This window comes from Chlorocebus sabaeus, chromosome 17 (genome assembly GCF_047675955.1).
Source record: "Chlorocebus sabaeus isolate Y175 chromosome 17, mChlSab1.0.hap1, whole genome shotgun sequence".
NCBI lineage: Eukaryota > Metazoa > Chordata > Mammalia > Primates > Cercopithecidae > Chlorocebus > Chlorocebus sabaeus.
This window is the reverse complement of record NC_132920.1, coordinates 33,084,887-33,102,666: the sequence shown is the minus strand read 5'-3', so window position 1 is coordinate 33,102,666 and position 17,780 is coordinate 33,084,887. Positions and strand designations below refer to the sequence as shown.

At 49.6% G+C, this 17,780-nt stretch overlaps 1 protein-coding gene across 3 annotated transcripts; it reads right to left on the bottom strand.

The window, feature by feature from the left end:
* Positions 1-1,689: 1,689 nt before the first annotated feature.
* Positions 1,690-14,495, bottom strand: BRD2 (bromodomain containing 2). Of its 3 annotated transcripts, XM_007972983.3 has the most exons (14): positions 11,917-12,181; positions 10,182-11,517; positions 8,362-8,665; positions 8,015-8,107; positions 7,623-7,760; positions 6,939-7,077; positions 6,638-6,852; positions 6,169-6,543; positions 5,534-5,662; positions 5,095-5,343; positions 4,715-4,977; positions 2,859-3,163; positions 2,528-2,650; positions 1,690-2,414 (listed from the first exon to the last, which is right to left on the bottom strand). In XM_007972983.3, exons 5-14 carry the CDS (start codon positions 7,731-7,733, stop codon positions 2,278-2,280), a joined length of 2,046 nt encoding a protein of 681 aa, XP_007971174.1. In that variant the 5' UTR covers positions 7,734-7,760; positions 8,015-8,107; positions 8,362-8,665; positions 10,182-11,517; positions 11,917-12,181; the 3' UTR covers positions 1,690-2,277. The 3 variants fall into 3 exon arrangements, with proteins under 3 accessions (XP_007971174.1, XP_007971173.1, XP_007971172.1); XM_007972982.3 differs by lacking the exons at positions 8,015-8,107; positions 11,917-12,181 and adding an exon at positions 14,052-14,495; XM_007972981.3 differs by lacking the exon at positions 8,015-8,107.
* Positions 14,496-17,780: the final 3,285 nt, after the last annotated feature.

The following is a 17,780-nucleotide window of genomic DNA, read 5'->3' as shown; positions in this document are numbered from 1 at the left end:
CGGCAGTCAAGCAGATGAGCCAGGCCTTCTCTCTCTTTAAAGCACTTAGGGTGGTCTGGGTTCAACTTATAGGGAATTAAGTACTAACGGGCCTCCAATGTCAGGTTGAAACTTTTATTTTTCCCAACTACACAATACAAACCTTAAAAGTACACGGGCAGGCCGGGCTCGGTGGCTCAGGCCTGTAATCCCAGCACTTTGGGAGGCCGAGGCAGGCGGATCACAAGGTCAGGAGATTGAGACCATCCTGGCTAACACGGTGAAACCCTGTCTCTACTAAAAAATACATTAAAAAAAAAAACATTAGCCGGGCGTGGTCGTGGGTGCCTGTAGTCTCAGCTACTCGGGAGGCTGAGGCAGGAGAATCGCGTGAACCCGGGGGGCAGAGCTTGCAGTAAGCCAAGATCGCACTACTGCACTCCAGCCTGGGCGACAGTGCGAGACTCCGTCTCAAAAAAACAAAAACAAAAAAAGTACATGAGCAGAAGGGGCTGCAGTCAGACAAAATATTCTGTATTTTGTCCCAAAACTAAGCCAATTCAATCCTTAAATTCCCTCTGAAATGAGATGTAGTCCTTGACATGGACATGCACTTGGCTTAAATCTATTTACTACGATTTTCAGAACTTTGTCTCATCACCTATTGCCCAACATGTCTATTACTTATGAATCCTCAACATCTGTTCTCAAAAGGGGACCAGAGCTCAAGAACTTTCAATGGTGCACACCAGTTAGTGAAAAAGTCGAAACAAGGATTTGTTCCCCTCTAAAACTGTTTGGCAAAGAATAGCAGGTGGCTCACAAACCTAATTTATTATTACTATCTCCTGAGCTTTTGAAAATTGTTGCTCAAGCCCGTTTAGTCGGACTCCCTAAAGAGGGCTGAGAATCACTAGTAAAATTTATTGCTTCCAAAATCCACCCTATACTTTGTTTCTGGTGCCATTTATAGCAGAATAAACCATTTGCTTTACTACATTCCTGATTCTAATTTCCATGTCTCTATTCATTTCCTACTATGGTATACTATACTAAGCCAAATGTCTCACTTTTCCAGTATTAAAGCCCGGAATTCCAGAATGCACACATCCCAACCCCCTAACATACAACCCTTCCCTCCCCTTAGCAAGACAAGGTGATATGCAGAAAGGATAGTTTTGCCATTTAATTGTTGTTAATACTCTAGTATTCTAATAAACTATCTGTAAATTTGCGATGTGTGACCATAGCAGCAAAATTTAACAACGAAGTAGGCCCAATTGCCTTTTATAAGGCAATAAACTCAATGCATAAAGTACTTTACCTTTGGCTACCTCCCACCCCCTTCTCACATTTTACATCTTTTCAGGAGAAAACTCACACATCCAGTGCCACAGGGAAAAACCTAAAGCCTACCTCAACATTTTGAGTTCTTGGTTAAAGCATGAATGAGCCACAGAACTATTTTTCATTTAAACAAGAGCAAATTGTAGACCTAAAGATTAGTTCTAAGCACTCAGTTTACAAAAGTGAGATGGATTTATTGAAAACACAGCAAAAGCCTACTGGTTTAAAAATTAAAACAATCCAATTATAGGGTAGCTATTGCCTTTTCTCATTGCAAGAGTATTTTCTTCAAAATTATCAAGACAATTCTTATGATGTTCCTTTTGAAACACTACAAAAACAAATATTAAGTTAACTCAAAACTTGAATAATATTTTCTTTATTTACAAGTTAGAATCAACAAAGACAGTCCAGGGGACCAAATGGGGAGATGACTGAAACCCCCAGGGCCCCAAATAGAGCGGAAGGAAAAAGGGAAAACAGAGTAGAAAAAAAAAGTCAACGTAAAAAAAGAGCTCCCCCTTCTTCCCTCCCCGTGGAGGCTGAGGGGACCACGGCCCCACCCTTCCCCCCAGCCTTACCTAGCTTAAAATAAATTAGAACAACCAACCTCAAAACAGGGCCCTTAGAAGTGAATAGGGCAGCTATGGCCTCAGGTAACTCTACATCAGGGTTTTGCACATTCCCACCCTTGCCCTGCCCCATTTTGAATGGGGGCTCTGTGTCCGAGATCACTCCCCAATGGGGCTAGGAATTCAATGTTATTTTGTCCATGTCCCTCCTTCAGTAAATGTCCCTGCATCCCTCCCCCACTGCAGAGCCAGCTCTCCTAGGGGGGGTGGGGGGTGTGAGATGAAGAAGTGTCACAGCAAAGGGGGAAGGGGCAGGTGGGGCAGGGTGGTCTAGGGGTCCGGTCCTGCGGAGCCTTCCTGCCCCATCTGGCCTGACCCCTTAGCCTGAGTCTGAATCACTGGTGTCTGAAGAGGACGACGACGAAGAGGAGGAGCTGGAATCTGAGCTGGAGCTGGAAGCGCTAAGGCGTGACACTGCTACTTGCTGTGCAGAGGATGACTCTGTTTTCTCACTCACTGCAGAACAAATTTGAAAGTTAAAGACGTTCAAGTCTGAATCGTCAATTGTCAGTAAGAGTCACGAAGGCAGGATGCAGTCAATCTGTAGTGGCCTGTAAGTATGTACTCACCTTTCTTGGGGGGCTTTTTAGTGGAATTGAGCTGTCCGCTGACATCTTGTAACCGCTTTTCTAATTCCCGCTTTTTCTCCAAAGCTAGTTCCTCCTTTGTCTTTCCCACAGGCTTCTTAATGGCTAATGAAAGAAATTTATCAGGATACATTAAGATTGCCCCAAGCATCTTATTATGGGTCCCTAGGTTCCCAAGTTCCTTTCTTGAACATGAGGAGTCAACCAACACATCCCATTATCCCGGGAGCTGACAATCCTGAAAGCAAACAGACCCCATTATCTTTCCTAATCTGTCCTCAGAACCACGAGATGAACCTCATTTCATACGTACTGTAGGGCTTCCGGGGTTTCTTACGCAGGCAGGAAAGGACATAGCGCTCAAGCTCTCTAAGTGTGGATGGCTTGAGTGTTTCAAAATCAATCTCAATCTCTTCTGGGTTTGAATCACGTAAAGAGGGTTCCCTGGCTTGGATTATATGCACAACTCGGCCCAGCTTCTCCCCAGGTAATTTGTTGATGTCCAGGCTCAGCTGCCGCTTCTCATCGTAACTCATGGGCCTGCTCTCTTCCTCCTCCTCTGAATCATAACCTGTAGGCAGGGCAGGTGGGGCTGTCTTTGTGGCCTTTTTGGGGAGCCTACGGGCAAAAAGAGTTGTCAGCAAAAGAATCTTCATTAACCTCTCCTAGTATGTTCCCACTGTTATAATTCAGTGATCCTATTTCCTGCCCAGAGTGGAGCTTCTGCTTTTCCATTCAATGGCCAAATCAGAGGTGGGGTACTGGGACACTGTATAGTGAAACAGTGTTTTATGGAACTCTTACCTGCCAAGCATTTTATTACATTTACTTTGGGCTTTCAAAACTTTACACAGGCATACCTCTTGGAGACAGAAAATTCTGGGTTTGGTTCCAGACCATTGCAATAAGGTGAGTACCAAAATAAAGTGAGTTACATTACTTGGTTGTTTGGCACTATGTTCTTGACTGTAAGTGGGCAATAGCATTAGGTCTTTAAAAAGACGATGTACGTACATACCTTAATGAAAAACTACTACTAAAAATGTGACACAAAAACATGTTGGAAAAACTGTTGACTCGCTCCATACAGGGTTGTCACAAATCTTCAATTAAAAAAAAGCTGTAATTTCTAAAAAATCTCCATAAAGTGAAGCACAATAAAACAAGGTACACCCATTTAGGTATACTGGTATGGGTCTTTCCACTCCCTAAAACACTACCAAACTACACCATGGGCCAGGTGCAGTGCCTCACATCTGTAATCCTAGCCCTTTGGGAGGCCAAGGCTGACAGATCACTTGAGGTCAGTTCAAGACCAGCCTGCCCAACGTGGCAAAACCCTGTCTCTACTAAAACTACACAAATCAGCCGAACACTAAAACTACAAAAATTAGCTGGGCTTGGTGGCGCAAGCCTGTAATCCCAGCTATTCGGGAGGCTGAGGCAGAATCGCTTGATCCCAAGAAGTGGAGGCTGCCATGAGCCGAGATGACGCCACTGCACTCCAGCTTAGAGTCTAAAACAAACAACAAAAACACACCAAAAAACCAAAAACTGCTACGCCACTAAAAACAAAAGTCTAGACTCATTGATTTAGAGCAACAGGCAAACTACATGGCCCAGGGAACAAATCTTATCTGCCACTTGTCTTTGCAAATAAACTTATTGAAACACAGCCATCTTCATTTGTTTCTAGTTTATGGCTTTCAGAGTAGCTGTGAAAGACCCTATGACTCCCAAAGCCAGGGGTCCCAACCCCTAGACCAGTACCCAGTCTGTAGCCTATTACTGGGCCACACAAGAGGTGAACAGCAGGCATGCGGGCATCACTGCCTCCTGTCAGATCAGCAGAAGCATTACATTCTCGTAAGAGTATGAACCTGTGAACTGCATGTGGTAGACATCTAGGCTGCATGCTCCTTATGGGAATCTAATGGCCCAATGATGTGAGGCGCAACAGTTTCATACCAAAAACCATCCCCTCAAACCCGAGTGGAAAAATCTGTCTTCCATGGAACTGGTCCCTGGTGCCAAAAAGGTTGGGGACCAATGCTCAAAGCCTATTGTATCTGTTAACTGGACATTTAGAAAAATCTTTGCAAAGAGAGATGGCATCCCCTGGAGAGAGAGAAATAGCCAAACTAGTCTCTGCTTCCTACTCTAACTCACTTGGTGCCACTTCCTCCAGAAGGTCCAAAGCCAGAAGGGCCTAAAGCAGCACTGCCACCCCCACTGCCACTTGCTTTCTTGGACTTCTTGGGCTGAGGTGGGCGGGGTGCCCGAGGCCCCTTGTCATCTTCATCGGCCCCAGCTCGGCCTCGATGCTTCTCTGCCTTCCGTTTCTTCTTTTTCTCTTTTTTCTCTCTTTTCCTCTTGGGCTTAGATATTGGACCCTGGGACAGAGCAGCCAGTTGTTCGTGCACTGCCCGAAGCTACAGAAAAAACAAGAAGTGGAAAAAGTAAATAAAGATAAAAAGACAAGAAAAAAAAATCAGAACAAAAAGCATGAACCTCTTACCCAGTAAAAACTTTTAAGAGTGACAAAATACCTGTTCCTGTAGTTCTGCTAAACGATGAGCCCTTTCTTCCTCCGAGTCTGAGCTTTCACTCTCTTCTTCCTCCTCGTCCTCCTCATCTTCCTCCTCCTCTTCCTCAGAGGAGCTCTCACTGCTACTTTCCTCACTGGAGGACTCTGAAGATGATTTGGCCAAGCCAGGGGGCATGGCAGTAGAGACTGGTAAAGGCCCTGGTTCCAGTGGTTCATCTGGCATCTTGGCATAACGGAACTCAAATACATCCTATAAAGAGGCACAAACTCAAAACTATGCTGATGAACAGTGGGTGCCCTGCATACCCAGCCACCAAGTGATACAGCTCCCATTTACAACTGTACAGAACAGCGAGACCCTCATGTTGAGGCTACGCAGCACAGATGACAAAATAACTCCCCATACCATTTATTTTTCCAACTCCAACCTCTCCGCTCACCTGTAGCTTTCGTGCCATTGCCACAACATCGTGATCTGGGGGATTGTACTTATAGCAGTTGGAGAACATAAGCCGTACATCAGCAGCAAACTCCTGTGCATCCCGGTAATCACGGTTCTCCATCTTCCGCTGCAGAAGGAGGCAGCATCAGAAGCTGCACAGGCAGGAAGACTCACCTTTCCCTGCCAACCCCAGACACCACAAGAAGAGCCCTCTCTTGAGAGCACAGTGGGGATGACCTTAAGGATCTGTGCCCTGGGGTTCAAGTTTGAAGTCAAAGGAATTTGGGTGGGTTGAAGAGATATTTATGTCTAGAAAAAGAAATCATTTCTAAGTGACAGAGAAGAGGTGGCCTATGACTGTCTTTCCACCCCATAACTTCCTTAACCCAACACTGCCACATTAGTAATTATAAACAGTATTGTTCCCAAGACAAAGAAACCCCACCCTACTGTTTCAAACTCCAGAAAATATGAATTCTCAAGCACCAGACCTTCTTTCTGTTCCACTATTATTTTATAAAAGTAAACTGCCAAGAACCAAAGACTGCTGTGTGCCCACATAAGGATACTTCATGTTTTGCACCTAGGCTCCCCTCACTGCCTGAGCATCCCATCTGCCCATGCAGTGGGTACCTTGACAGTGCTGAGGTCCATGGGGTGCTTAATGATGTCATGGTAGTCATGCAGGCCAAGTGCAGAAGCATCCACTGGTTTATAGAAAGGCCAAGCATAGGCAGCATGCTTCTTAGAGAGTAACTCCTTCAAAATGCCATTGCAATGTTTTAATTGTTCTGAAAGCTTTCCTTTCTTAGAGCTCTGGTGTTGTTGCTGAGAGTCAGGCAAGTCTTTGCGTGGGGGCTTGATGGGGCGACCACTCTCTCTACGCATAGGGGGAAGCCGTGCTGCTTTAGGCTCAAGACTCCCAGGAGGGCTAGCTGGAGAACCAGGAGCCAGGATGGCTGTAGGTGTAGGGGTGGTAGTATCTGCTTTCCGCTTTACGCCTTTCTTCTGCAGAAAGAAAGATAAGGAACCTATTACTCCAAGCCCACCTTACTTAAGACCCTTGCCTCCCTGCTGCCCAGAGGAAATCCACAGATCATACCTTGGCAAGAGGCTGGGCTGGAGGAGCTGCAGTAACAGCAAGGAGCGGGGGTCCAGCAGAGTGCAGGGACTTGAGAAGTGGAGAGGAAATGACTGATGGGTGGGGAATGTTGAGGACAGTGGTAGGTATCTCAGGTGGGGGAGTATACAGGGCTGTGTGTGACACAGAAGAGACGGCAGGCACCTGATGGGCACTGGTAACACTGCCCTGGAGTGCTAGGAAAAAGGAAAAAAGCAAGTATAGTTTGATTCTCTTTCCCCTATCTTTAGGTGTCCATTTGCAAAACTCCTACTCTTCCTACCTGCCAACTTGGCCCCCTTCTTGTGGCTGTTCTTAGGGATGGTCACCACCAGTTCTTGTTCTTCTTGTGGCATTGATGCAACTTTCTGTAGGAAGATCTTTTCCAGAGTTTGTGCCATTAGGACAATATCATCAGTGGGCTATAAGAACACAGACAACAATGAAGAAAGTTAAAAAAAAATGCCAACAGAAGATAGACATACACCATCTTTCTCAGAGGCATTCAGAATCTAGGCCATTACCATACCCGCCGCAAGTCACCTTGTCATCAAATCTTGAAGAAAATTTCCTACTCCAGGCCACTACTGATTTCCACTTTCTCTTAACTGTGTCTCCCAAAATACTAAAGAAAAAACTACATGGTCCTTTACAGTTCAGAAGGGATTGAGAGCTGAAAAGAAAAGACATCCCTAGTCTACTCAGGTCTCTGGTGCTCTCTAAGAAATAGGGCCACCACCCTCCCCAAGTATGAAGTGTTCTACTTAAATAACCTTTAACTGGAGCTCTGAAGTCACATCACTGTGTTCGATAGTACCACCTAGAATCAGGTTTTGAAAACTGACTACTCTACCTGGGTAACACCCTTACTAGCAAAGCATTTAAACTTTATGTAGACAAAGTATCTAGCAATAATAGAAATCATCGTTTATCTGCATCTGCTAAATGAACACACAGAAAAACTCACCTTGTTGTAAATGTAACAGTTGGTGAACATGGTATTAAAATCTTGCATACACTCTGAGGCAGCCCAATAATAATTGTTTTCAAGTCTCCTCTTAATAGTACCCATGTCCATAGGCTGTTTTATAATTTTGTGATAATCCTAAATAGAGAAATGTTAGGTCAGAACCATAGGAAAATAAATGCTTACAGACACTACGGATCCCCGACTCTCTCTCTCACACACACACACCCCCCCCCTAAGCATCAGAGGAATATTTACTTAAACTGCGGCCCCAGTTAAACTGTGGGACAAAATAAATAAAGATTCTTGACACCCACAGGGAGGCCCCTGCTGCCTTTCTCTAACCACCCACCTCCCACCCACTCTGGAAACTTCCCATCCTGTGACATTACCTCTGGGGCTGGCTATCCATGGGCTGCATGAGGGAAAGGAAGAAGCTAAGAATTTTGGCCACCGTGGTCCTCTCCCCAACCCGAGGTGGGAATCTGTAAAATGGAGCCAGGGCACAAAAGTTAAGGAAGGACACATGGAGGGCACAAGGAAAGATGCCAAGATAGTTACAGCAAGCGGTCGGATCAATCGCAAAGGACCAAGAATCCAGAAATCTGGTGGCTAACTACCCTACAGGGGAGAAATGGGAACTCCCTAGGGGCCGCAGCATCTACACTAAGCAGACCACCCCCATTCACACGCAGTCTTGCTCATCCCATACCTCCCAGGCTCCAATGTCTCTACTCACCGGTAGACCCAGTTTGACAGCATCCACTGGCTGCCGGAATGGCCATGCGAACTGATGTTTCCACAGAGCCTTCATCACTACCTTGTGTAGGTATTGCAGCTGGTTGGTAACTCGTCCTGGCTTTTTGGGATTGGACACCTCCGGGGGTGGTGGGTTGGCAGGGGTCAGTTGCAAAGCAGGCACCGAAGCCATTGTGGGGCTCTCAAATCCCTCATACAAGAGGGAGGGTTTTCGAATCCTTTTCCCTGGTGCCGCTGCTTCTGGGCCCAGTCCCAGCAACCCTGCATTCCCTTCCCCAGGGAGCCTGTAAAGATGGGAAACAAAATTAGGGCAATATCGTGCAAATCAGAAAAAAGTGCATTTGCACAATGGTCTGATAAATCCAGGTGTTGGCCCTAATGAGGTGGTTGCGCTTATGCCAAGTGATTTAAGCAGAAACAATACCCAAACAATCTGTGGAGCTTTTATTGCTGGCCCTGCCTTTCTTTTATTAGTATTTTTAGTATACTGTCTAGATCCCACCTTCTGAACTCTAATGACTTCTTTTTCGTATTTTAAACTCTAAAATTGGTTCTGATAGGGCACAATATCTCAGAACTACAGCCCTATGGGGATGGGGCTTAAGCAAGATGGGAGGAGCTAAGAAACTCAAACCCCAAGCTTCCTCCTCACTGGGGGGGTTTGGTGGTTGCCATGGTGGTTGAGCGCTGGTGAAGAGAGGAAGAGAACAAATTATGGACATAGAAAATTCCATAAAATGCTGGTAAGACACCGAATAATCCACCTAGATAGAAGAGAGAGCACCATCTTCCACAAGGTCTGGGAAGTTAACGCCACAACAGAACATGGACTGGAAACTCAAATGAAAAACCATACCAACTTAAAAAACATCCAGACAAGGAAGCATTTTCAGACTTCACAGCCCGAAACTGCCAAGCCCCCAAAATTATTCGCACCAAATGAAAGTCTCCTCACTCCAAGAAAGTAAAAAACCCGTACAAAACAGTCAAGGTCACCAAGTGATAGCCCCCTTCCACCCACCCACTACACAACAAGATTCCACTACCAGTTCCCCACTATGGCACCAACTCCAGACACCAAACGCCAACAGTGGTTCGTCTACAGTCCCTCTGGTGCTCCTCCGATGAGTTTCCTACCACCTAAAATTTAAGACATTATACGGGAATCTCATTGTTTACAACGCAGTGCTGAACGAGGAACCTTAGCTCTACCCTCCTGCTCCGAACGAAACCCCTATTAAGAAAAAACAATGCCTCCACCAACAAACACCACATACAACCCACCCACCCAAAGAAAACAAAAGATTTAATGACATATCCTGGGCGTTAGGAATCCGCAGACTTGGAGAGTGATCCCTTTACCCTTCTCCGGGAATCCCCGTTGCCAGTCCCTTAAGCTATCACCATGGCAACCCTACAGGGCGCTAGAGGTGGCCGTGAATCCCCCTAAAAAGCTATGACAAACCGCCGCTAGACACCAGACCCACCAAACGCCAGAGCTGCTGTCCACCCTCACTACACTCCACCGCCAAACTAGCTCTGCCTGACTCGGTGAAGACTGGGCCACGGCGGCATCAAATGTATAAAATGACAGCCTGTATTCCCCTCCATGCGCAGTAGCCGGGCCGCCACCACCGTTCCAAAACCGTCGCTCAATGCCCTCCGCGCGGCCGAGTCAACAGCCGCCGCCAAACAGCAGCGCGCCGGGGCCGCTCCGTACTCCCCCCGAGCACGGCGCCCCACACCCCTGTGCCGCCGCCCGCAACATCCCCTTCCCACACGCTCCTCCCGTGAACGTACTTGTTGTGAGGGGTCACGTTCTGCAGCATCTTGACCGCAGGGAACCGGCGCTGCCCTCAGCCGCGGAAAGTCCGGGTGGCCTCAGTTCCCCTCACCGCCCGGTCCAGCATAACCCGGTAAGTACGGGGGAGGCCGTTCCTCTTGGGCCTCCAGGCAACAAACCCCCTGCCGGACCGGCACGAAAGCAGTCTCTTTGGGGCCTCTCGGAGAGCTCCAGGCAGCTTGGCGCGCTCTGCAGACGGCGGACAGCAAGAAAATGGCGGCGGCCTCCGCTGAGGCGGGCAACTAAGGAGGGACTGACTCTTCAAAGGACGGTCCCCGATCTCAGACACCGTCGTCGATATAGCCCGCTGTTGCTCTGCAGGGATCCCCTCTTCTTGTCGGGAGCCTACGGGGCGGACGAGGTCCCGTTTCGATCTCGGATGGAGGCGGATGAACACGAAAAGTGGTTTAGGAAGCCGCCGCCTCCATCTTTGAAATCCTCTTGAGGGCGGAGTAGAAGGGGAGGACAGACTCCGAGGATTGGGCGGGGCCCGAAAAAGGGGAGCTTCAGGGGCTTCTATGGGGTCTGTACTGTCCGCTGGGACCAGTCATAGGCCGGGACGAAGGCCATTTCCAAGCGGATGGAGGTGGATTGTAATGGCGGCCCCGGACGACACGAAGGCTCTGTATCAGTAGGCAGAATCCTCCAGCTCGTTCTAGAGGCTGCTCCACTCCAGCGCGAAATGGCGCCGCCGAGCCCCGCGCCAGCCCTTTATATATAGGCGGGGAGGAGGAGCTTCGCCGCTCATGCGCGCCACCCCGCTCGAGATTTCCCCCACCCCCCCCGCGCGCGCGCGCTCGCTCACGCGGGTGAAGAAGCTGAGTCGAAGGGGAAGGAACACCTCTCCGCGGGAGCTTTTTCTATTGGCCAGCCGCAACGATGACGTCATAAACTTCATTTCCAAGGTGTCAGTCACCAGGCAGAAGAGTGCCGCAGAGACCCACAGGGAAGTGGCAACCCGCCACATCTCCAAGCCAATTGGCTGAGCTGTGGTCCGCCGAATCCAGGCAAAGAGGATGGTTGGAAGGGGTGCGGAAGCCATCGCCCCACAGCCTCCAGCACCCTCTCCCCGCCTCTCCTTCCAACAAAGTCTTCCCAGGCTTCCATGCACAGCACAACTGGAGACTGCCAAGCTCGGGCAGGTCGTGCCATTCGTAGCTCCTCCATTGGCCAGACCGGCAGGGAAACGGGAGGGGTCGCGTGGGCGTAGCCTGCCTGGGCCCGCCAGGGGTGTGGCCGCAAGACGCCCGGCGGGTGGTGGTTCTCGGCGGTAAGGCAGCTGCAGCGAAGAATCTGAAACGAAGAAGAAGACGCCATCTTAGAAGCCGCGGCCTGTTCCTCTATGGCGAACAGCTACGGGCTTCAGAACGGCGACGAGGGGATCTAACTTTCCATGCCCCACAATGTAAAACACAGGCTTGCCAAAGTCTTAAAATACTCCACTCCCTCCCCCAAACCAAATAATGGAAAGACAAGAGCAAAACACTCATTATTTACTGTTTAGTCCCAAAGACTACAAAAGCTAGAATACGTCTCCCAAATTTGCACGTCCAAGCCCCTTTCTAATCCCTCCCCCTCACACCTACGGTTACCAATACATTTCTGCTCGTTCGAAAAAACCTCGGCAACCCTGAAGTGGGATTAAAATCTCCAAACGCATCCATCTACCCTATACAATGTAACCCACCTCACCTCTTCCTCAAACTCCATTCCGGCGTCTGGCTCAGAGCAGAAAAAACAAGTCCTGTGAGGGGTGACTTAGGGGAAAAACCCTCCCCCTCCAGGCGAGCTCGGACCTTTCCCCACACGCCACACCACCCCTAAGGGTATCCGCCTCTTAGGGGCCCTCCGCCACGGGGGCGAAAGAACCCCCCCGCCCCCCCACCAGGGTCCGGAGTCCTCCCCACGGAGCGGCTGGTCCATCGGTCAGCGCCAGGGAGGAGGGCGAGCGGAGGAGGCGGCGGCTGCGGCTCAGACTAGCCCTCCCCCTCCTCCCCTCCTCCCCTCCCCCCGGCCGTCCGCCTCCGAGGAGGGGCAGGAGCCATTTTGGGAGCTCAGTTTCGCCCCCTCCCCCCACCTTACTCAGGTCTTCCTCATAACTTGGTTAGCTAAATAAGGGTGCAGACTCTATGAATAAACCAGAGCCCAAAGTCTGGATCTCCAGAGCATCTCTGGGGCCGTCCCCGCCCCCTTACAAAAGAGTGAAAGGATTTCCCCCACCCGAGAAAACCTGGGCTTTGGCGAAAGGGCGTCCCCTCCCCCGTTTCCCCTTTCTTCGCTACCAGGGAGAAAACAAACTTGTGTGCCTATCAGGGAAAAGTAATCAGCGTAGGTGAACAAATACACGGTAAGATTCCCCCTCCCCCGGGAAGGACTCGTAAGGGCCTAGGTCCTTTAGCTGCAACCATGCCACCCTTCCTCCTCTGCAGTAGCCCTTCAGCTCCAACCTCGGTTACTGTCTAAAATGGCCGCCAGTCTCCTGTCTTCTTACCACTAGTAGGGCAAACCCGGGGAAGGCGGGGGAAAACGAGCATCGGGAGAGCAGAGTCCCCTTCCCCCAGCCAAGGATCAGGCCTTGGCCCCCAAAAGTACAAGCGGCCCCGTCCGGGTGGCTGCAGCAGGGAGGGCAATGACACAGCAACTTTGCAGAGGCCTCCTCCCCTCCCCCTAGTGGCCCAACCGCCCAAATCCGCTTTTCTCCACCCGGGCTCTGCAGGCCAGGACAGAGGCCCATCAGGGGGCCGGCCGTAGAAGAAGAACTTAGCAGGCTGAGAAAATACCAGGCCTTAGAAAGGAAAAGGGCAGCCAGATATTGCTCTCGTTTATTCCCTGCATTCCGGAAAATCACTGCCTCCCGATCCTCTATCCTCCCTTCCCCCACATGAGTCACCAGGGAGGCTACTGCTACTCAGTAATTTGGGAAAGTAACTCTTTTCCTCCTTTCCGTTCCCTCCCCCGCAGTACACAAGGAGAGAACTGTTCAGGACTGGGGGAGGGGATGAGGGAGGCGAGGGAAGAGGCCACCCTGGAGAAACCCGAAACCTTGGGAGCTGTGAAATCATTCCAGGTCCCGAGCCTCCCTCGCATCTCAGACCACTTTTTCTAGACCCCCTACTGCCAGCACCCACCTTGGGCCTGGTTTCTGTTCCTAAGCAGACCTCAAGCTTTCAGCTTGTAAGACCCCCAGCCTGGAGTAGACACGTGCTCAGTAAAGATCCTACAGGGGCAAAAGGCCCCACAGGCCGTGTCCACGTGAATGCACACAAATTCGGTAAGCGACTCGAAGCGTAACCTCCAGCCTGCAGTGTGACGACTGGAGCTCCCCTACCGCGAACACAAAGGGCACACAGCAATGCTCCCTCCAGAGGCTCTGGGGAGAAAAGAAGTTGGCGCCTGGGAACAACCTCAGTTCACAGCCTGGGTGGCCAACTCCTGAAGCATTCACATCCACGGGTAGGGGCCACAGCCACCACTCCTCAGCCCACCGCCAGGTCACCCCTCCCTCGGCCTCCGATGGATCCCTTCTCACCTGGCTCCCGGCTGCTGTACCCCCAGGGGACGAATGGAATGGGGGGGCCACACCGCCCCCTTACCCTTTTGCCCTCCAATTGGTATGGAGGCATGAGGCTGGCCATTCCCATCCCCCCCCAGTGGCCCTCTCCCGCTCGCCCCCCTCTACGCTCCCATTGGCTGTAAAAGGTTTGAAAGACAAATCTTCCCACTCTCAGCATTCTTTTCTGAACCCCAAGAATCCCCCTCCCGGACTCCCCACCATTGGCTAAGCACTTGACTGACAACATCTCCGCCCCACAAGGGCCCCTTCTCACCTGGATCCTAAAGCCTTCCAGGGGGCCTCCAAAGTTGCCCTCGGCTTGGTACGGGGTATGTAATCCGGGGTGTCAACCCCCCCCGGAAAACGAAGCCGTGTTGGGGGAGGGGGCGTAGCCCCCAGCCCCTCCCTTCCCGAACGGGCTGGGGGGTGGGGAGAGTACCGGGGCCGCGCGGCCACGTCAGCAGCGCCCAGATTGGCTGACGGGGGTCACGTGCCCGCTGCCCCCCCCCAAGTCACGAGGACCAGTTTTCCAAACGTTCCTGGGGGTCGCGCAAGGGGCCAAGGGGGCCGCATGGCCAGGCCTATGTCCCGAAACCCAGAGCGTTATAATGCTGCTGCTTGTCCATATCCCCAGCTTCCTATCCCGCAGTCCTCGACTCTGTCCCCCCCACTCGCCTCTCCATACGGGATCAGCATGGCTGCCGCAGACCACGAACACGCACAGCGCAGGCGCAAGGGTGCGCCCTGACTGGGGGAGGGGAAAGGAGTGCCAGAGGCGGCGGGGAGAGCCGTAGTGCGCAGGCGTCCGGGCCGGAATCGCAGCTCCGGCGGCGGGGCTCGGAGCGCTCGTATTTGGTTGGTGGGGGGGAAGCCGGCGCCCTGGCGCCGACCGCCTGCCTCAGCGCGCCCTCCCCCACTACCCGCGGCCTAGCTGGGTAGCCGCGGGCGACCAGGCTTGTTTCCTTCTAGGTGGGTGTAAGGTGCACCTTGGCTGGTCTTGGCCTGAAACCAGCGGAAGCGCGCGCCAGGAAGCTGCTGTCAGCGGAGGAGAATGGGGCCTGGACCTGGAGATATGAGGGTCTGCAGAGAGGGGCCCCTTTCCTGGTGTCGTGTGGTGCGACCACTGGACAGGGCGTTTCTCGCCCTCGTCGCGCCTGCCGCGCGGAGAGATGAGGTGCGGACCGCAGACATGGACTTCGTATTCGGCTTTAGTCTTAGGCAGCCTTACAATTCCTCCGTGCCATGAACCTACGCTAGACTTTTCTTTAGTGAGACCTGTGAGTCCCTGGACCGCTCTGTCTTGTATGATATTTACCAGCTGATCACTTTTCCTTCTCTATCTCGTAGTGGACCGTTTAAACTTCTTATACTCTTAAAAGTTACGACCTCTACTCTCTCAATCTTGAGTGAATCCCCCCAAAATTTTGGAATTGGTAACATAAAATGTTATGGTGATTCAGTTGCCAGCTAAAAAGTAAGCCTTTAATTTGTCATTAGCCGATAACCTCTCCCTTGATTACCCAGAGTAAGGTCTAGATTTTCACGCTGCAGACCCTAATCTCTCCTCACCGACAGATGGCACCTCACAGAACAGAAAGGCCAACTTGCAGAACTCCTGGCTTCCCATTTCCCACCTGCAAACTGGGTCAAGTGTGTATTCCTTTACCATTTCACTAGAGGTCCTCCCTTCGATTTAAGGAAATCCTTTACTATTGACCTGGTCAACCTTCTCTCTTACCCGGAGGCTCTCTTCCTTTCTCCGCCCTTTGACCTTTTTAACTTTTCTCTTGGTTTCCCTGCTGACAAAAAGAGAACAACCCTCTCAATCACCTGCCCTCTTAGAGACTCATTTCTCTCAGCTCCCTTGCACAGCCAAGACCTGAAATTGAAATTATCCTTACTATCTCAATTCTTTGTCACCCTCTCTTTCCCCATCCCCACTCCTCAAGCCACCTCTGCCAGGCTGCTATCACCAAAACTTTTCTGGCAGATGTCACCAAGAACCTCCTAAGTGGCAAAGTCAGGAAGCACTTTACAGTTCTCACCTTATTTGACCTCTGAGGCATTAGACATTTGATCATGTTTCCTTCCTGACATTCTCTCTACCCTTGACTTCTATGACCACTCTCACTTGTTTCTTTTTCTATTTGTCTAACTGTTCCTCTCCAGTCTCAGTGGATTTTTCTTCCTTAGCCCCTTTTTATGTGTTGATGTTTGCCGTGATTCTTGTTTGCTTCTAATTCTGTTCAACTTCTCTAAGTAATCTGACTCCATGGCTCAAAGCCTCTCAAGTCTGAATCTTTAGTTCACACAGCTCTTTAAGCTAAACTTCCTACTAAATATTCCCACTTGGATAACTCTCAGATACCAATATGTTCAAAATTGATGCAATCTCTATACACTCTAGACCTGCTCTTTCTCTTCTGTTATCCCGAGTAATGGCGGCTATTTAACCCCAAAGCCTGTAATCTGGGAGCCTGTTGTTGATTTCCTTTTCTCATACCCTTACAGACTCATCATTTTGCCTCTTAACTATGCATCAACTCACCCTTCTATCCTAGTTCTATCACCTGAGCTGTACCAACAGTCTCCTAAATTATCTCCTAGACACATGGCTATTTGGATTTAAATTAATACAATTTTAAATTTAGTGTCTCAATATACTAGCCACATTTTAAGTTCTCAATTGCCACATGTGAGTAGTGGCTGTCATATGGGAAAGCACAGATTATTGAACATTTGTGTCATTGCAAGTAGTTTTTTTTTTTCCTGATACGGAGTCGGAGTCTTGCTCTGTCGTCCAGGATGGAGTGCAGTGGCGCGGTCTTGGCTTACTACAACCTCTGCCTCCCGGGTTCAAGCAATTCTGCCTCAACCTCCCAAGTAGCTGGGATTACAGGCGCCCGCCAGCACATCCAGCTAATGTCTGTATTTTTAGTAGAGACGGGGTTTCACCATGTTGGCCGGGCCAGTCTCGAATTCCTGACCTCGTGATCCGCCCACCTCGGCCTCCCAAAGTGCTGGGATTACAGGTGTGAGCCAGTGCGCCCAGCCTCATTGCAAGAAGTTCTATTGGACAGTGCTGCTTTAGACTTTCTTCTCTGCCTCGGCCACAATACTGCCAGGAGAAAGCTTTCCAAAATATAGCCCTGGCCATAGCTCTCTTTTAAACTCTATGTTAATTCCTTATTGGCTATGTGATGAAGTCAAAATTCCTGTGTTTGCCAGAACAGTCTGCCTAGCTTTCCAGCCTCATGTCTAACCACTTCCTCTTGGGCCCTATATTCCAGCTGTATTGAACTGTTTCCCAGACGCATCATTTTGTTTCATGCCTCTGTGTTTTACACATATGCATTTTTTTTATGGAGTAGACTTTTCCCCAATCTATGTAAGCCTAAATAACATCTCTGAAAACATCTCTGTTATCTTTGAAGTTGAGCTGACTGCTCATTCTTTGGTGTCCCTTACCCTTAGGATTTTACTTTCCACAGTGAATGGCATTTATGTGATTACATGTTTCTCTCCAGTACTAGGCCTTGATTTTGAGAGCAGGGCCATGATATATTTTTCTTGCTTTGCTTTTTTTTTTTTTTTTTTTAAATATCCTCAGGTCCTAGCACAGTATCTGGCCAGTATTAGCTTCTCACAAGTTGAGCAAATATTGAGGTGAATTGATGTGTAAGTAAGTATGTGACTTAGGTAAGATTGAAATGTGTATATTTTATGGGGTGCCATGTATAGGGGAAGAATCATAGACAAAATTATTGCCTTCAGACATAATCTGAGACATTAGAATTATGTGAGGAAAGACAGAAGTAGAACAGCACAGGTTATTGTCACAGAGAGTAGTCTAGTCCAATCTGGCCAGAACATAAGCTACAAGAAGTAGAGCAGGAGAAGAGAAAATGGGAGGTAAATTTATATTGGAGAACACATTATGGAAGGTTTCCGGTGCTGTTAAGTTTGGAACCAGTGGGGAACCACTGAAATTTTTTGAGTAATA